The 21,364-nt window shown below is 24.1% G+C and overlaps 1 protein-coding gene across 1 annotated transcript; it reads left to right on the forward strand.

Moving 5' to 3' along the window:
* The first annotated feature begins 6,493 nt into the window (after positions 1 to 6,493).
* LOC145836726 (organic cation transporter protein-like) lies at positions 6,494 to 21,092 on the forward strand. Its single transcript, XM_082944506.1, has 15 exons — positions 6,494 to 6,639; positions 7,425 to 7,523; positions 8,377 to 8,506; positions 10,280 to 10,383; positions 10,743 to 10,897; positions 13,884 to 14,008; positions 14,864 to 14,968; positions 15,256 to 15,336; positions 15,443 to 15,528; positions 16,520 to 16,602; positions 16,852 to 17,001; positions 17,314 to 17,422; positions 20,269 to 20,387; positions 20,485 to 20,608; positions 21,008 to 21,092. Exons 1-15 carry the CDS (start codon positions 6,494 to 6,496, stop codon positions 21,051 to 21,053), a joined length of 1,662 nt encoding a protein of 553 aa, XP_082800632.1. The 3' UTR covers positions 21,054 to 21,092.
* The last annotated feature ends 272 nt before the right edge of the window (positions 21,093 to 21,364 follow it).

Consider the following 21,364-nt stretch of genomic DNA (forward strand, 5'->3'; position numbering starts at 1 on the left):
TAGTTTTAAATTATATTTGAGTTATAACAAACAAATTATAAAATTTTACAAATATTTTTAATTTTTAGCGTTTTATAAACTTAACATTTACAAATTATTACCGTTTGCCTACTTACAAATTAAAGGGAATAATTTTGAAAATTTCCATTACAATTCATATTCAAACACAAAAATTATTTTTACACTGGTCTAATCATTCAAATATAGACTTTTATTTAAAACTTTTACCTTCATCTTCTAAATTATAACCCATAGCCCTTAAACCTTAACATTTTGAACATTAAAAACATAAAACAAATAGTCCAAGGTAGAGCTGTAGAACGTACGATCGGAAAACCGTGTCTGAAGCGCCAACAATCTCTGGTCCGCGAAGTATTTATAACTTGTATTTTGCAAATTAGTAAGTAAGTTGAGGTTTTGAAAGGTGTTCTCAATTTGCTTTTTCGTTTGATTTTAACTTTTATAGCACAACTAGCATTTATATACATAGAAATATATAGATAATGTTTAAAGTAAAATAAAACTAAGTTAAGGCAGTCTGGAAAGACTTTTTTGAAGCCCTATAACGACTTCAAATGCAAATAAATTTCTTTGCGCACTCTTAAAAAAAACTTCATAATTTAAATACATGCTCTATGATTTAAAAAACACAAAGTTGTTTACGGTATTAAACGTTTTGATAAACATAGAAAAATACTAGAAATACAGTTCATACAAGTTTTCTATTTTACAGAAAGTAAAGGTTGATTTTAATTTTGTAAGTGCAATAAACAATTCCTGTGCAACTACGTAGCATGTTTCAATTTTAGGTACACACTGATGTTAATAGTACACCTTAAATTTTCTTAAAACCTTTTAAAAATTTATGCTTTATTTTATAGCTAAAATAAGAACTGTAAAAATTTAGATAGTAGTTTTACGAGATAAATGTCACTAACAGAAAATAACTATTTATTTTTAATCGGTAAAGACTTGCTTTTAAATGTTTATTCTAAATTGAAATACTGTATTTCATAACTTTAAACTAAAAAATACTCTTTTTAAAACTATTATGTTATTAAAAAACTACCCTTATTCAAACCTTTTACTAGCACTATTTTAAAATAACTATTAAGTTTCTAAATAGCTTAATATTGAAATAAATAAATCATTTCATATCGTCATGTATAATAAAACTATACAGTTTATACTCGATTTATATTACATACACAATCAATAACTGTTTTAAGCACTTTAAATACAAACCAACTTATTACATCGAATACTCATGTAAATTTTAATTTTATGCTTAATATCATATATAAATAAAATTTATTAGTAAATTAAGTATGTTAGTAGTTGTAATAAAAGTAATAGCTTAATTAATAAATAAAGTTAAGTTTAGTTACCATGTTTACAACAAAATTTATATATACTAATTAAGAATACAATCTTAACTACTTAGCATTAAATACTAGACTACGTTCTTAATTATGTCAACTTCTTTTTAGTTTTATGACCTTCATAACTTATCTAAACAAATAAATTTTAAGTTTCTATATTAATCTGTTGTTAGTATTTAATTTGATATACAGTTGAAATCTAAAGTTTTTATATTTTAATCAATATAACGTAAATTTAAAATAAAACAAGTGTATACATATTATAAAGGTTATTGTAATACTTTGTATATTCTTAAACTGTTTCAAACCAATATAACTTTAAGAAAAGTAATGATTATTTTAGCGACTAGATAATTTTTTAGCTATGAATGAAAACAAAAAGTAGTTTGTCTAACTGAATTACTGTAAACTACTTTGAATTAAAAAATCTTACTTCAATAGTATTTGATAACCTGTTTCCTTTGTTTATTTAACCGTTATTAAATTTCTATAACTACTCTTTATATCAAATTTGCTCACGCCTTACTCAATATGCTTAATGTTGTTTAATTAATACTTTCTCGAACACTTTATGTTATTTTAATCACCACTATGTCATAATTGAAGCTGTGTCATTTTTTACCACAAAATCTAAGACTTGGAACTGCGAGTCTTAAAAATAGGTCTAACTTAATATATTTTGAATAAAATTGTAAACTTGGTAAACTATTTGTCCTTAGTCATAACTAAAGCGGGAGGTAAAAATTTCAAAGTGTTACTTTGCGTTAGTAAATTCATATTTAGCTTTGATATAAACGAGTTAACACCTTGTGCATATTTTTTAGGTTTCCTATCACAATTACTGAAAGAAAAACACTTTGTTTATTTACCGTGTATAATTCGAATGTCGAGAGTATTTTCAAAAAGTGTATCGCAAAACACTAAGTATAACGCAATCGATAATATATATAAGTGCTTGCTAAAATTACCGCCAGCGATATGAGTATCACAAATTTCTATCACGTGATACATAGCTCTTCACGAAACTTAACTTTACAAAACACAAGATTTCGTGGTTTGAGTTGTTTGCAGAAACGTTGCAGGTTGTTTTTGTTTCTGTTTCAGACCTACTACTGAACAAAGTATGGAAATCAATGGATGTTTAAAAGATTAAATTTTCTTTAAAGCTTAATAGTTTTGTCCTATATTCTAAAGTAAAGTTTTTTTTTTGTTTATATTTTTTAAGTTAAAACATAATTTTAATTATTTTTATACCGTGTTTTGAATAAAGTATTTTACTGCATTTCAGTTAAAAGCCAAAACAAAATGTTTAGTATATATTACTTTTGAACTTTTTTTAACTCTTCATACCCATTATAAACTTTTAAAGTTAACATTGTACCAGTTTTATAAAGTACTAAATTTGTATTTATCAAAATTATAAACTACGTTTAAATTTAATTGAAAATACTAAATAAAAACTAAGAAGCAAAATTAATCATATTTGCTTATTATCATAAAATTTAAGGTTACAAAGTTTTTTGGCATCAAAATTTTAAAAGTTTATGAAACCAAAAAATAATAATCAATCTCTGATTGTTTTGAAAAAACATTGTTTTTATTTAGTATAGAGGTGTACTTTTTTTAAAACAAACAAATTGGATATAAAATAACTGCGTTTGACCTTAAAATTTATAGAAAATTAAAAAAAAACTGTTTTGTTTTTAATGGCTACAAACATGAATATATTATGCTGCTTAAAAATATGTACACACAGTAAATTTTTTAAATATTGTATATATATTTTTAATTAGTAATTATAAAATTTAAAATCCTAAAAAGTTAAGCAAGTAGTCTACCTTTGGTCTTTAAAAATAGTGTGTTAGTTTTTAAGCAAAATACTATATACATGTACGTAAATACGCTAAAATTATCTCATATTTTTATTTATTAACACTTTAAATAAACTAAATAGCTGAGTTAGTCTATTTTTAATAATGACCATGTAGTTACGAGTAAATCATTGTTACATACTTAACTGCTTATTTTATAAAATCAGAATTGTGTTATTTTTCTAACTATAACTACCGGTAAGCATTTATTTTAGATATTGTTTTGTGTTAGTTTTCTGTTTAACTTTCAAGTAGTATTAATATTAAAAAGTAAAAATTGCTTATTTTCAACAGCTTAAAAAATTATATGAAAACTAGGGTGAATATTTTTTAATTTTTTGTATTACTAAACAGTGTATGTTTTAGGGTTGTATACCTGTTTTTACTTCTTTTTTTGTTTAACAATTATTTGTTTTTTTATTTAAAAGTTTAAGTTTGAAAAAAAAAAAAAAAACTGTACTTTTTCTGGTTAAAAAACTTATTTTATTTAATATTTAGTTTATTTTGTAAGATAAAGATAACTTATAAATTTTATTTGATGTTTTATAACAAAGCATGAATCTTATATATTTAGGTAAATACAACAATAAAAATACTTTTATGTGTAGTGTATGTGAAAAAATAACTTAATTTAATATAATAAACTTTAAAAAAATACGAAAATGTTTTTATTAATTTGATTATCAAAAAAATATAGGAGAATATAGTTTTGTATACAACTTAAGATAACTTTTAATTTAACTAATTGTTAATAGTATAACAAAATGTAAAAGTTATAGTTGAATAGTTTAACTTAAGCTTTCAAATAAGAGCAAGTATAAATTTTGGTAAACAACAAATTTTAGAAATCTTATGGCTAGTTTTAAGTATTAATTAAATAAATATAATAAACCACTTATGACAATTTAAAAGTTTACTAAGTTTTTGTTTTTAAACAAAATGCGAGTAATCTCTTTAATTTAGTTGAAAACTAAATTGTTTAATTATTTCTTATTTCAGTTTACCTAAATACATACTTGCCTTTAATCATTATATAAAATAGTCAAGTATGTTTTGATAAAAAAGTCATAAAATATATACAATTTTCATACATTAAATTGTATTTGTCAAATGTAAAAAAAAAACATTTTGTACTTCTTATAAGCCGAGAGGCTTTTTCTTGTATGTTTCAAAAAATAAAGTTACATAAACTAGCAGTAGTAGTCTTTTCATTTAATGTAATATTAGAAAAGTAAAATAAATTTTTTAAAAGTGCTCAATTTACTATCCAGCGTATGCTGTTTTTGTGTAATTTTATAAATACAAAATAATGGCGTTAAATCAAGTTATGGGCAGATTTGATTGCAGTAATTCTACCCACAAATTAGTACCCATAAAATAAAACCTATTAAAAGTCCTACCTTCTGTTTAACAATTTAAATATTCAAACTTAGTAATAACTAAAAAATTGCTTTTTCTTAGTACTTTTTTTGTTCTGTTTTACGTTCTATCTAAACATCTAAACAACCTAGTTCTAATTAATTTTGTGGGCACTATCATACTTCTTTCTGTCCTAGAAAAAACGTTAAAAGGTATACGTGGTGTGCCACTCTATTACCGTAGGGTTATTTGTGCAACAGGTCCTAAAAACAAATATTTTGAGCTTATTATTTTTGCTTACCAATAAATATTTATTTTCGCTTTTAATTCTAAAGCTACAAGATGTTAAGTAAAAATTGTTTGAATTTAATCGGTTTATAAAAAAAGAAACTTAAAAATAGAATAATTTTAAGATAAAGGTAAAGTTATTTTATTTGTCGTAAGATTCTAACTCAACAAGTTTCGAAAAACGCTTTAGCAGCGTTGAAAAAAGGTTTTTTAGTTTGTTCATGCTGATTTTATAAAAATAAGAGAACAGTGGAACTTTTATTATTATTTGAAGCATTAAATGAGTTAAAACATTTCAGCCAAACAAAGTTGTAACACTCTTTAAAAAGTTTTGAGTTTAATAAACAACTTGAATGATAAGTCGTATTAACTTGGTAGAACCGTTAAACTGTCATTGGTTTAAATAAAGCTGCAAACTTAAACTCTTAAGCGTATCTTGAAGTTTTGTTTTGCAACTAGGTTATGTAATAAATCTAATTTCTTGTGATTATTTTCTATATTAAAATTGCATGACAAAAAGTTTAAGTTGCCAAAAACATTCATCGGTTTTCCATATAATTGCTGCGTTTAACCGCCTAATAATTTGAAGTTTATTACGTAAAACAGTTTTGAAATCTTCTTTTTATATGTTGTTTAGATAAAAATTTCAAGAAAAAATATAAGCTTATAAACAGCTCAAAATGTTTTTAGTTGTAGATGATATCCTGTCAGATCTATAATGGTTTTTAGCAGTGAAATTTAGAATTATAAAAGTTTTTTTAAGTTTAAACTATATCTTGCAATATTTTTAAAACATTAATATCCTTAACAGTTAGTTAAATTTATTAAATAAATTTAGCAATTAAAAAACACAAAGTTTAAACAACAAATCACTACATTTATATGTATAAAGTTTAAAACAGGTTTAAATTAACTTAGTTGTTTTAGTTCGCACGTAATGTTTTCTGTAATTTTACTAAGTATTTTTTTTAATTTATAATTTATAAAACACAATAAAGTATGAGCTTTGTTTAACACATTTTTTCATACTTTAAAGTAATTATAAGTTGTTGTTTACAATTATTTTAATGAGTACAAACTTTATACTTCTAAGTTAAATTTTTACAGCACAAAAATTTAAAAATAATAAGAGATTTATTTGTTAAGTATTTAAAAAAAACCTTTGTTTTTACAAGTACAATTTTCTTAACAATTTAAATAATTTACATTATTGTTTTTTGTTTAGACTACTTTATTAGTAAAAATTTCAATACAGTTTATGTAATTAAGAAACTAAGTTTATTTAAAAAGTTTCAAGTATATAACACAAAAATAATAACTTCTAGCAGCTAAAAAAATTACTTGTTTCAAATAAAAATGTTGTTTATAAGTTTCTTAAAATCTAAAATAGTTAAAAAATACAACGAACATGAGGTTTTAGATTAATACGTGTATAACAATCTTACAAGTATCACTAAAACCTATACGTGATCAAAATTAATTAATATTGTAAATATGATTTTAATAAATGCTACTTATTTGCAAAATATAAACACTAAAAAGTTAAAAAAATGTTTGATTAACTGTATTTAGAGTTTTCAAGCAGTCAGAAAAATGATTAACTACGAAGCCATTGCCAAACAAACAAAAATCATGAGAAATGCACAAGTATTAATGGTATGTATGCTATCATACGCTATGTTTCTAAATGGATTTCAAAATCTTTTGTCGGTGTTCATTTCTTATACGCCGAAATACAGGTTTGTACGAACTTAGTTTAAAATAACAATAATGAAATTTTCATTGCTTACTAAGCTTATTAACCATATTTTTAAAGTAACTAGTAACAAAGTTTAATAATTTCATTAATACATTGAAACTAGGAACGCAACATTATTCTTTTGATTTCTGTTAAACTATTTATGTTTTTAAACCGAGTATTATATTTGTATATACTTGTATTAAAAACATATTCCTAATTTTTCATGAAAGATTTATGATTGATCTCTATAAAAAAAAACTTAGTGTTTACCTACTGCGTAATTCCGTAAATAAAACAATGTAAATACAAATGTTAATATTGCAAAAAAGAATAATTTAACTTTGCTTTTGAATAAATAAATAAAACTAAATTAATTGAATATAGCACATATATTAAAATAAACTAGTTTTAATAAGTTAAGAAGTTACAAAAACTAAATTGAAATAATATCTTATAAAAAAGTTCATAATAATATTAATTAATAACTTAATTTATTTAAAATAAAATAAAAGTATTAAAGAAACTAAGAACTTCCTGAAGTTAGAATAAATATTAAATCATCATTATGAAAACACATATTTTTTTTAGAAACTATATTTTTAATTACACTCCACTGTAAAAGATGATATAACTTTCAGTTGAATTGTAAGCCGAACTTTTCATTTTAATGCACGGTAACGAAATTACGCGACCTGTTATTGGCATTGAGAAGAAAATTGGTGTTAAACTTACAATATAGTAATAATATCGATGGACAAACTCATATTAAAAAAATTTATTCAGGTGCAATGCTTTTTCGTTAAATGAATATATAGAAAACAAGTCTGTTATACCCAACTACACAGCTTTCGTAGGAAACAATGAAGTTGATGCCTGTAAAAGGTGAAAAACATTAAAATAACATTGTTTAATACAAAATTTAAACATCCTATTTTTTTAGTTTAAATCAGATTGAAAAACTTTAAAATATTATTGAAAAATGTTTTTAAGCAATAGAAAATTTATCCTAATATTATAACATACTATTTGCACTCAAAAGCATAATCTAATTATTTTAATAATTCTTTAAAAGTCCAACATGTAACAAAACTGTGTAACACTTAAAATAAATCAAAAGTTTTTAAATACTTCTGGTAAAATAATGTATTTTAGTAATTTTTATTTCAAATAGTTTTCAAGAGTTAACATAAAAACACGTAGTAAAGTTCATTACTAAGAAATTAAATTGCTAATGACAATTATTCTTTCTATTTTTTTATAAAGTTTGTTTAGAAAAGTCTCTCTTTTGTAAAATGTTTAATATTTAATATATATTTCATGATATACATAAAAACGGAGTTATATTTCAAATAAGCTCTTGTTTACAAAAATTTATTTAAAAAATGATAAAACGATTCAATTGTTAATATTTATTAACTGTTATTATAAAAAAAAGTTATAACTGATCCAAATAAAAAAAAAAGTTTAATTTTATATACGATATAATGTCGGCGTACGAAAAACAAGCTAGAAAACTATATACAATTTTTTAAACCAGCGTTTTTAATTTTGCTGATATCACCTCTCGGGAGATTATAACTAACATGTGGCAATTAATGATTAGGGGAAAAAAATTAAACAAGTAAATGAGTGATTAACTAGTAAAAGGGTTGTTTCTAATAAACACGACATCACTTTATTAAACGTATACCAAAAGGTGTGATCATGAAAGTGTATTAAACCAAGTTAATTTCAGATACGATTATGATTCAAATAGATGTAACGCAACGGATTTGAACTGTTTAAACATTTCTGTACAACTAGTTGACTGCGATAGAGGCTTCATTTATAATGATTCACTATTCACTGAAACCATCGTTACACAGGTTTTGGTGACTATCCAATCAGTTAGAAAGAATATATTTTTTGAGTATAAAACATAAACAATCAAACAAAACATTAACAAGTTTAAATAATGTCAATAGTTTTGATGTATAACTAAATAAAAGTTATTTAAACAAACAAACCACAACTTAAACTTTCTATGTTTTTAATTTTTATCTGTTTTACATTTTAATATTACAAAGAAAATCTAACACAACAAGTTGCAATACAGTAACCTCTCGCTTATTTACGCACATTGTGTCCACAGAAAAAATGCGTAAAGATACGAGAGGTACCAAATATACTAACTATAATGGGTGTTTTTTGATTTTGCTTCTAGTTAAAAGCAGACTGTGGACTTTTCCACGTTAAACAACTTGTTTATTTTATTTATAAACATGAAAACAAATTAAAAACTATACATAAACTAAAATTAATTTAATTTTACAGAAGAAGAACTTAAACTTAAAAGTAAATGTCAAATGATAACTAGTGATATGTTTACTAAACAAAAACAATTTAGATTTTTGTTAAGTATAAGCTCTATATTTATCAAGTATCATTGCTACTTTTTGCTAAGAAGTTTCATTAGATTTCTTTTTAGATATTTATTCATGTATAGGGCAAGGATGCTGTAATATTTATTTGTGTTTTAAACTCTCATTACTTCATTATACTTTCATTATTAAACACAGTCATATTACTTTCAGAATTTTAATTTAATCTCTTATTATCAACTGATAAACTAAGGTATAACTAAATGTTTACAAAATAGTCAAGAAACATAAATTTACAAAGTCTAAAGATATAGAGAGGTTAGCTGGCATTTAAAAACATATTTTAAATGAAATACATAAAACAAACCTAACTTGGCAAGATATAAAAAAATAAAAAAAATTATTTTCATAAAATTTAAGAATTCTAAAATGCGTAACTAAACGAGAAAGCGTAACGTCACGAGTGCGTAAAGATGCGAGAGGTTACTGTAATTAGAACTATTTTTTCAAATTATAAAGTATTGAAAAAATACTGTTTTAATATTTAACATAATTTCAGAGTTTAGTTTTATATCATACTAACAAAAAGGAATGTTTATATACCAGACTTTAACTTCTTATATTTAATTTTTTTTTTGTTATTTCATAGTCTAAATAAGTAGTCGTAACATATTTTTTTTACTTTAATTATATTTATTATATTATTAACCAATAAAACCAGGAACGGGTCAAATATGCACAAAAAAAAAATAAACAGAAGAAAAGTAATAAAAACTAGGGAAAAAAATCAAAAGATATAAACTAATAAAACAAAAAATAAAACAGCTACCAACCGGGGGTAAGGGTTAAGGGTAACAGTGATAAAAAATAAGTATATTACCTAGTAAAATTAATTAATTAAAACCATAAAAAAGAAGAAAATAACAATAATAAATAAGTTATAAAACAAACAAAAACAAAATAAAAACATACCGACCGAGGGTAAGGGTTAGAGGTAATATGGATAGTAAAAAATAATTTAAATAAAATAAAAAGTCGAAAGTTTTTTTTAACCCGTGAAAATGTATCTTCGTGCAAAAGTGACCCTTCGTGCAAATGCATATTCGTGTATATTTAACCCTTCGTGTATATTAGACTCCTATCTAATATATGGAAAAAAATAAACTTAAGGGATTGTTTACAAAAGAAATAACATATTATTTAACAATGACTTCATTTTCAGTGTTTTACATCAGAGAGTGAGTATTTTCTTATTAAATTTTATTTATATCTTTTCAGTTTGACTTAGTTTGTGATAAATTTTATCTGAAGTCTCTTTCAACAAGTACGTACGAAGTTGGTATTTTAATCGGGTCGATTTTATTTGGAAGCATGGCAGACAAGTAAAATATAAGTTTTCTAGTATGCTGAATGATATTTTAATTTATACCATATTAAAAAAATAGAATATTATTATTCCCTAATCCAATTCATTTTGAATAACTTTGAAAATACTTACTTAGTTCAAATTTATATTTAAACCAAGATCTTTTTATCATACATTTTTTCTTCATCCTTTTACAAACTAATAGATAAAAAGCTGTTATACACGGTAACATGAACAAGCTTATTTAATCAGCAGAATTTAATCGAAAAAGTCGATGTTTAAACATCTCAATTAAAAAAAATATTTTGTTGTTTAAGAAAAAAAACTTTTACGTTTATTTTTTAGATAATTTTTTGTAAATACTTTTTAAAACAGATTGGGAAGAAAAAAAACATCTATGTTTACGTTTTTTGGTGGTTTACTTTGCAGTTTTCTTTTACCTTACAGCAACACAATTGAAACATTCATAATAATAAGAACACTATCTGCTGTATTTATTATCGGCGTAAATATTTCGACGTTCACTTGGGGTAAATAAATTAACTGATGCATGAAATCATTTCATTGGTAATTGAAGTTAAAACGTTTACCTAAGTTAACCAAGTAGAACTTAGTACACAGAACTAAATTTAATCAGGCTTTTTATCAAATTTTTAACTTTAGGACATACTAAATATGAATTGATATAACAAGTTTAATGAATAAATTTCTTAAAAAGCAACAAAATTTTTCACAGTGATGTTCTGTTTATGCATCTGAGTTTATATCTTACACCTACTTGTTTTTTTTTTATTTTACCCATACACATGTAGTGTAAATAAGATATTTTTTTTGTAAAGTTTACCGTCATTACTAATAAAGTATATACTATAGTAACTTCTTTAATGTCTTAAACTAAAGTAATAAAATACTTAATATAATCAAAAATTGATAATAACTTTAATTCTTTTTAATGAGGTTTTAACTTTAAAAAAAAGTTTGACATTCAATAACTCGTGTTTATTACACAAAATTGCTTAACTAACTTAAAAAAGAGCTTATTTAAAAAAAGTTTAACAAATTTAATAGCTTTTAATACGTTTATTTATACTTAAATTAAATATCTGTGTTTTTATTATTGCTTTAGTTGCATAGATCTTCTTTTGTACTTTAACTTTTAACTGTTTAGATTAGGGATGGGCAACGTACGGCCCGCAGACTGAAAATGACCGGCTCCGGCCGTTTTTAAAACTTTAATGTGATCCGGCCCGCAAATGAAAATGAATGTCCTGCTAGCGAATTTACAGGCCCGCAAAGGGTCAATATTACAAAATTTGTATAAACTTTGTATCATTTTTTTACAAAACAATAATGAAAGAATTTGACTTCAATAACATGCTGAAAAATTACTTTATAAATTAATGTGTACTAATAAATACACTGTTTTGTCCTACTATTTTGTGATGTTCTTACTTAGTTGGAATATCTTTTAGTAAAATTACCCAAAGCAAAGTGTTTTTTTATTTTACATACTTACCTTTGTCAATTACAATTTCAATTCTATTTATAGACATTATTCAAATATCTGACATGTCTCAATTTACATCTTAAGTTGTTTGACTTGAGAAATATTTTTGAACTTAGAAGATTTAAAAAAGTGATCAACTGTATCAATAAAATTAGACTTTGGTTGGATCAATCTTTTATTTACATTAGAATCCGACCAGATCCGTATCTCGACTTAAAATTAGTTTCGATTCGGATTTGGATCTAAGAATTCATTATTCGGCTGGATCCGGATACTAGATCCGGTAAATCACCGATTCGAAATCTTCCGGCCCGCAAAAGACTAACTGTTTTCGAATTCGGCCCGTTGATTAAAAAACGTTGTCCACCCCTAGTTTAGATCAATTGCATTTATGATGTGCACATCAAACATTTTAGCGTGCACATAAAATTCAATAAAGTGAAAAAGTATTATTAAATGATATTTTTTTGTCTTTTTACCGTAAAAAATTTTATCTATATTCCATGTTAGAAGACGAGCGTGAACTTGGCTGGAGTGGCTTTTTTAGTAATTTCTTTTCAAACCAAACTTTCAAACCAATTATTTTCAATTTCGGTAATCCTAACTTGGAACTTTTTTTATTATAAAGAACGTTCTTTTGCTTTGTTTTCACAATAATTTCCATCGAATTGGGGTTTTACTTTTGTAATGGGGCCCTTTAAAATTTAACTTTTTTTGCATAATTTTACTTATTACTTATGTTTTCCGAAAATAATTAATTTTATTAAATTTATACTTTTTAACATACTTATTAAACTGAGTTAATTAACGTTATAAATATTTTTTTTATTTTTTTTTTATAACATATGCCTAAATCAATTTTTCAGAAAAATTAAAAATTGGCACAATTTTCGTTTTTTTGGTTTATAGTTTTATCGCAAAAATACAATATCTCTCTAATAATTTTTATTTATAATGGACTTATAAATTTAAGTTTTATGATGTTGTTATACTTTTTTTTTAATTATTTTTTTTAATATATAATCCGTACAAATTTTTATCCCTTAAATTACGTAAACAAAGTACTCAATTGCTAAGAATTTAGATAAACCTGTATGGATTATGTATTTTAATAAATAAATAAATTAAGAAAAATATATAATAGCGTCATAAAAATTAAATGTATAAGTCCATTAAAAATGAAAAATTATATAGAAATATTATATTTATGCGATAAAACCATCAACCAAAAAAACGAAAATTGTTCAAATTTGGAATTTTGCTGAAACATTGATTTAGGCATATGCTATAAAAAAAATTGAAAAAAAACTAAAAATAATGCTTATAACGTTAATAAACTCAATTGAATAAGTATGTTAAAAAATATAAACTTGAAAAGTAATAATTACTTTAGGAAAAAATAGGTGTTAAGTAAAAAAATACAAAAAAACATTAGATTTTTAAAGGGGCCCCCCTACAAAATTAAAACCCCAATTCGATCGAAATTATTGTGAAAAGCAAAGCAAAAGATCGCTCTTTAAATAAATAAAAAAGTCTTAAGTTAGCCTTAAAGAAATTGTAAATAATTGGTTTTAAAATTTTATTAAAAAAAGAAATTACAAAATAAGCCATTCAAGCCAAGTCTTTAAGTGGTTCAAAGTTTTTAACACGTTAAATATATCATAAAATACTGAAAAAATAAAACAGCTGTTTTTTTGATAATTTGTGTGCACAAAACTTATTATGTAGTAAAATAGTGTATTTTTTAAAAAGTTAAAGACCATTGTCTTAGTTAAATAATTCTTTTGAAAATTCTAACTTTGCTTTTGTCAACACGTTAATTGAATTAGTTTAAAAACTTAAAAACAAAGGTAAAAAGTTTAACTACAATATAAACAAAAGCTAAAAAAAAAACTTAAACTGATATTAATTTTGGTTGAAGTAAGTTTAAAACTACTTTTAAAAATGTGTGTGTAAGTTTAAGAAAAAATGTACATGTCTCATACACACTTTATCGAAATCTTATTTAGTTTCGGAGCTCGTACAATCGAAGCACAGAATAAGAGTTTCGGCAGTTTATTTCAGCATGCACGGTGTTGGTTTTATTGCAGAAACACTCATCGCGTACAAGAAAAGAAACTGGAAAGAACTCTTGGTAGTTTTCTCTTTCTTCTAAAATTTCAAGTACTATTGTTTAGCGTGTAAAGGTACAATGTTATGTTTTCATTTTACTTTTTTTACTTAAAGTTTAGTTTTGCGTTTAAATCTAAGTTTCAATATATAGGAAAGATTAACAAAAAAATAAATTTTAAATTCTTAAGCCAAAAACGTATGAACTTTTGACATAAGAAATGTTATTCTTTCACCAAACTAAAGTTTATAATAATAATAAAATTTACAAAAGGAATATTTAAAAGTTTACATAGTCATTTGTTATAAATTTTCATGATCTTATGAAGTCATTTAAAACTACTTTTACATCTATTTATACTTCTATTTGCAAAGTAATACTAGTTAATAATACTTACTACAATTATTAAGAACTACTTTCTAATTATTGATATTACTGTAAACAATTAAAATATATCTGTTTACTTTTTTGCGTTCTAGTTTGTTACGTTAAAACATTGTCGAATAATTTTTTCTAGTCACATTATGAATTTTATGGATACTACTGACAGTGTTTTTATTAAGAAAAAGCTAATTGAAAAATATGTACTGTAAACTAAGGCAAGTTATAAAACGTAGTTTTCTCTTTTTTTTTTGTAAATAAATGTTTGCTATTACGTCAATGTTATTTATAAATGCATTTTTTTCAACATTTATACTGTTTATGATTTTATAATTAAAATGATATTCTCTAACAATTTTCAGCTAATTAGTTTTTGATGTTCAATTTAATCTCTACACGTTTTTTGCATTCTAGATTGTTAAGTTTCAAAAAGAGTAAACATTATTATATATCTTTCCATTCACAATTTATAATAAAACTAAAATAACAATCCTACAGTTTATTTTGAATTTGCTCGGAGTTCCATTTCTTTTCTTTATTTTAATTCTTCCCGAATCACCAAGATGGTTATTTGCAACAAATCAAAACAAAAAAGGAAAAAAGGTTTGTTTTCAAAAAATATTAGATTAAAGTTTTTAACAAAAATAAACATTTTTGATTGCAAATTAAGTTCGATTGTTTTGTTTGATTTAAACGAAAGAATTTGTTTCAATTGTTTTGTTGTATTTAACTACATTTATATTAAATAAACTTCAAAATTTCTTCTAAAATAAACATAAAAAGGTTCATAAAAGTTAGGAAACATTATTTTCTTGAAAAAAGCAGTTTCTTACTCATTTCACTTAAAAGAACACAAATATAAATTGGTACTTACAGAAATATTTTTGTAGGTTATTTATCAGATGGCGCGTTTAAGCAAGCAATCAATAGATGAAACACTATTTGATGATGCAATTGATGAAGATGGAAAGGTAATAAACATTAGAGAAATCATTAAAATTTGTTTGTCTAGTATTAAGTGCAAATTGTGTCAAGATTAGCTATTTTCTTAAATTTAAATGCTAATTATACTTACAGAGAAATGAAAAACGAAAATATTCCTCGTTGACATTGTTGAAATACTCTTCAACAAGGAAAGTTATCTTACAAGTTATGTATTGCTGGTAAGCAAACATTTCTTTTTGGCTTTAACTACTTTATAAGCTCGTTTAAGTTTTTTTCAGAGTAATATTTGCTAAAGTGTAAACGGTTTCTTTTAGTTGTTTAACTAATAACTAGTCCAAGAGAAAAAAACATCTATACATCAAAATTATTTCTAAAGTTCATGGTTAACTTTGTTTTGTTTCTTAAGAATAAGTTTTCATCAAGCTTAAGCTTTAATAGAACTAAAATTTAAAGCTTAAAAAACCTTAAGTTCTCAAAGTATTAAACTGCTTATTAAAAAAGATTTATAATATCAAAAAAAAAAAGGTTATATCGGTAAGAAATAACTAGAAAAGGGAAAAAAACTCAAAAAGTAAATAGTAAATGGGCGATGGCTTATAAAAGTGGTATAATCTGCTAAGTGTGCAGTTATGCAGATGAACTCGGGACACCCTGTACTGTTGTAAAACGATGAAAATATTTTTTTAAGTGGTCACCTGTTTCAATTCAAATAGTTAAATTAAAGAACTTAATAAATAGAGCACTTAAAAGTTTTATAAACAATAACTACTCGGAGCCATTTTAATTTGTGATCATTGCACAACGCATGAAGCACAATGTTAAATAAAGAACACTGAATTTAAAATTGTCTCATTAATAAATATAAACTATCAGAACTAAACTTTTTTGATATTAAAAAAAAAATTTAAAACTAAGATTATTTAGTATATACGAAAATAAAAAACAACTATTGTTTTTGTAAGTTTTATATACCTAGTTTACATTTAAAAGCAAAAATACTAGGCTTATTAAGTAAATATATGTCTAGTTTTTTTAACAAGGAAAAAAAGTGTTCTGTAAAACATTTTGATAAAAAATATAAATAAATTAACTAGAATAAAAAACTTAAAATAAAAATAGGTAACTAGATGTTGAAGAAAGTTTTTATTACACAAGAATAATATTTTAAGTAAACTAGTTTATTTTTTCAACATAAGCATATTATCCCAGGATTGCTTCTATGTCTGTTTATTTTGGAGTTTCATTGGATTCTGGAGAGTTAGCTGGAGACTTTTTTCTCAACAACATAATAAGTTAATATGTATTTTTTAAACATTTCATTCAATTAAAAAAAAAACATGTTTGTTTTTATTCTGAGGTTAGTTAAAAGTTGTTGTATTCAATTATTATATAACTTATCTTGTATATGTTGTTTAACAAAAGTATTTAAAGTGTTAAAAAGTATTTAATACAGTTTAAAAACAATTTTATAGGTTATTCTGCACAGTACTAATTGACAAAAAATAAGACTTTTATTTATTGACCTTATTTTGAATTTAAAGACGGAATCGTAGAAACAGCATCTTATTTAGTTGGTGCATTTTTGATTAGCAAAATCGGCTGCAGACGAGTCTTTTCCGGCTGTTTTCTGCTGGCAAGTCTAGGAATCGTCGTTTCAATATTTATAAAAGAGCTAGTCAACAGAACCTCAAGTAGTTTATTTAAGTCTCTGTAATTACTAGAACTATATGCACAAGTACTGAAATATTTGTTTTCCCTTACCAAAAGCTTGGCTGCCAACTGTTTAGATTTTATTAATATACTTTAAAACTCTAAGCATGAAAGTTTTCAAAGTAATAAATACTTATTTAATTTCATAAAGCTTTGATTTTGTTTTTAAATTCTAATAAGGATTTAAAGAACAAAAAGTATTTAAACTAACACTATAAATAAAATCTGTGTGTTCATAAAAACAAATACAAAATAGATATTGTTTTAAGTTTCAAACAAAATTATTTTATCAGAGTTGCAACTAATTGGAACTGCATTTGCATTTCTAGCAAAATTCGGATCTTCGTTTGCTTATTGTTATATTTTTTTGTTGACTTCGGAAATCTTTCCTACTGTTTTAAGGTTAGTATGGTAGTTAATGATATTTTTAACAAGAACATTTTCGAAGTAAATACTACCATAAACATACATAGTCATATACATAGAACAATTGTTTAGAATATCAAAACGTTTGAAAACTTTCAAACAAATCACGACTTATCCAAAATTAAATGTCAAATAAAGCTTTTTTTTCCTGAAATTTTGTTAATTTGCCAGTGTAGCTTAATTGTAAAAAGGAAATAAAAATGTGCGATAAACGCATCATTTTATAATTTACACAAGTTCTTACGAAAATTTTACCGATCAAGCCTAATCAATAACAACATGAAAGCTTAAATTATACAAAATAGATTGTGGTTATACGATATTTCTTTAAACAATTTTCATTACAAAATAGCTGATGTTTTGTTCAGTTTAAAACAAAGTACTTGTTCTGAAACCTGTTCTGCTATAGACGGCAGGGGCGTCGCGTGGGGTGTTGCACTGCCGCAACTGCACCACCTTGAAATTTTCTAAGAAAAAAAATAAGTATCTATAACGTTTTCGTTTTTTTTTTGAACGAAATCTCTTTTAAATCTTCAATTTTGAAAACGACCATTTTGCCCACTTCACTGCCGCAAACTCTTAGCTGACTGCCGCAAATGAACTCAAAAAAGCAAAATTTCTTCAAGAATTACCGCAAAATCAATATCTTGCGGTAAGTAAGCTAAGTTAAAAATTCCCTAAAACAGGACTTGCTTAAGTATCATCTACAAGCTATTGTAAACATAAAATAAAAACAAAGCAAGCTACTGCAAAGGATTAAACTTGAGTTTATGTACCCACATGATTTTTTAAATTTAACAGATCACTTCTATTAAAAGATTTGTCATAAATTGCATATTTTGAAAAAAAAGATAAAAACCTTAAATCACCAAAGTCTTAAAAATTTGATTTTTTATTTTAATCTGCATACATATACTTAACTATAACTGATTATTGTTATCATAAAGTTAATAAAATAAATAATAAAATTCAAGTTCTGAAAAAAAGAATTAATAAGTTTATTATAGACTTCTAGTTCACTCTTACAGAAAAATATTTTAGATTTATATTAAATAAAAAATAGTATTATTGAAACAATCACATATTTAAATAAAGTAAATAGCCTTAATTTAGAAACTTTGATTACTTAGAGTAGTTTAACATTTTAGGAAAATTTAGTCTACCTCTACTTTATATAACTTTTGGTTTAATTTTTTCATAAACAAAGCAAAAATTTTAGATAAAATTGTTGAAACATGGTTGCCTTGCCTCATAATCAGGATAACTTAGAAATGTTAGAAACTCAAGATGACCCAAGATAAATTAAAACAGACCAAACTAGTAAAATATTCAGGCTGACTAAAGCAGTTTTAATTTTTACTCTGAAAATAACAAGGTTATTTAAAATTAAAAAATAAGTTTTTTACCCCTATGGCCACATGAAAACTAACTAACCAAACTTTTACTTCTATAATGGTTACATATTTATAAATTATCTTTAAAATTCTTGAAAAGTTCAACAGCCTCACAATTAAACATAAAAAAGTTGAGCTCCTGAGAAAAATACTGTCATCAAAATGAAAAAAAAAATTTAAATAAAGAAAATATACTCTTAAAGAACTATTGAATCTTAAACCTTCAACAAAAAAACTTTAAATTTAGAAAAAAATTTAATAAAAATCTTAATGTCTGTAAAAAAAAATTGTGCAAAATACTGAGGGGTAAGGGGGGTGTATAGGCTCTTTTTTTCATGTTGTTCTTATTTTAACTTTTTCAGAAAGCTAATAGTTACTCTTTAATAAACTTGAAATTTCCAATTAAACTTTTTATTACAACCAGTCAAAGCCAGAGAGTACAATGGTTTATTATACAAGAAACAAACCAAAACAGCAAAAAATACAATTTTACTGAAAACCTATATTCTCCATCATTTTTAAAACAATTTTTAATTAAACTTTTTCATCCTATTTTTTTTTAAACTTTATACTTTTGTTGAAGAGAAGTTTTCAATTTTTAAGTATCAATATATATTTTTATATATACAAAAAAAAAACTTTTGTTATAACTTTTTTTTTCTTGGTGTTTTAAATATCTAATTTAGCAATTGTTTTTTGTTTTATAAAAGAAACATCTAAAGATTTTGAGGCCAACTTATAAAAAAAAGATATGATTTTAGTGATTTGATTTATTTGTTGTTTGAGTTTATATTATAAAAATAAGGATTCATTTGTACCTCTGACTGTGAATTACCATATCTCAAAAATTTTAAGAATTTTTTATATTGATAAAAGATGACTTGTAGTTAAATTAAAACTGTATAAAGTAATTTCAGTAAAATAATTCTAAAGTAGATGTTAAGGGCATAAAGGGGGGGGGGGGGGGGGTAAAACATTTTTTTAAACACTGTTTTAGTTTGTGCCTCCCATTATGAACCTTTTGTTGCCTTTGACTTTGACCGGCTATATCTTAAAACATATACTGAATTTTTAAAATCTGTAAAAAGCATCTTGTAGCTTAGTAAAAACTACATAAAATAAGATTAAATTGTTTCATCCCCCCTATGCCCTTAAAAGCAAAGCTTATCTTCAGGTGTAGCAAAAGTTCAGTTGTTTTCAAACTTGACAGTAAAAACATATTTTTATTAAAATAATTGATATTTTTTTAAATTCTGCACCACCTAAAAAAAATACCACGCGACGCCACTGATAGACGGTAGTGTTCTATTCAGCATAAGTATATTATTTTCAAATTTTATTATTATACAATAACAAACTAACGTACGAAGTTGATTTTGTTAAGTGTTAAAAATTTTTATTTGTTTTAACCACTATTCAATATTTAAGGAGCAACAGCATGGGTATGGGAAGTTTAGCTGCAAGAATCGGAAGTATATCTGCACCTTTCGTGATTTCAATACAAAAAACAATAAGTTGGCTTCCTAGCGCAATATTCACTTCTGTTGGTAAGTTGTTTACTTTGCAGCTAAGTGTTATGATTACATCATTAGAATCTCAATGATTGTTAGATTATTTAAAACTATCTCTTATCAAATACTTTAGGGTTTATTGCGATAGTTGTGTCACTTTCGTTGCCTGAAACTCGAGGAATTGAAAGCATTGAAACTATTGAAGAAGCTGAAGAATTTTATAAAAGCAACAAAATAAATAGAAATAAAAGTAAAATGTGAGTTTTTATTTAAACATCATGTTTAAAACTTGATTTTGAATATATATCACTACAAATTGTTCTTAAGTGTTTATATCTAAATAAAAACTATTGTTAAAACTGTCATCTGAAAAAAATTCAACAAATTTAGTCGGTCATTATATTAATCAATTTTATATAGCTTGATTCAAGTTAATTCCTAAAAAAAAAGTTTCAATTTAAAATAAAGTTAGTTTTTGATGACTTAAGTTAGGAATGCTTTAAACGGTCAGATAACCATCTCTTTACAATAGCAATGATCGATAGTTTTACGTTTTTTATTTCTAGTTTTTTTAACTAAACTCGAATAGTTCTCAAAGAAAATCATATAATTATAGACTGTAAAGTGAAATTTTTAAATTCAATTCAATTTAACAGACTTAAGGGGAACGTAGATAAATTGCCTACAATTGAAGAAAGTTAAAGGATACAGTTAAGAAAATTCTTGTTCTTGTTTAATAATATTAATTTTACATTAAAATGTAACTAATAAAAAATAGTTATAATTTTAGTTTATAACTTTCTGAAAACCAGACTTAAGTAGTTTTTTACATTTTTTATTTGAACTTATCTACTGTTTTATCTTTTCGATATTTACAGGTTTCAGTTTTTATTTGCAGAAAACTTTATTTATAATAATTTTTATTAGCTTTTAAAAATATTCAAACTTTATTCCGTAAAATATTTAAGCCTTTCAATTTTTACAATTTAAATGTGTTACTTAAATAAAATACT

This window comes from Thalia democratica, chromosome 5, assembly GCF_965202585.1.
Source record: "Thalia democratica chromosome 5, ktThaDemo2.hap1.1, whole genome shotgun sequence".
Taxonomy (NCBI): Eukaryota; Metazoa; Chordata; class Thaliacea; order Salpida; family Salpidae; genus Thalia; species Thalia democratica.

What these genes read in the sequence shown, in the direction of transcription:
- LOC145836726 (XM_082944506.1), top strand. Translation starts at nt 6,494, where the DNA reads ATGATTAACTACGAAGCCATTGCCAAACAAACAAAAATCATGAGAAAT. An exon ending in TCTTATACGCCGAAATACAG is followed by an intron (nt 6,640 to 7,424) that starts GTTTGTACGAAC and finishes AAATTTATTCAG; the next exon opens with GTGCAATGCTTTTTCGTTAA. An exon ending in GCTAGTCAACAGAACCTCAA is followed by an intron (nt 17,002 to 17,313) that starts GTAGTTTATTTA and finishes TTATTTTATCAG; the next exon opens with AGTTGCAACTAATTGGAACT.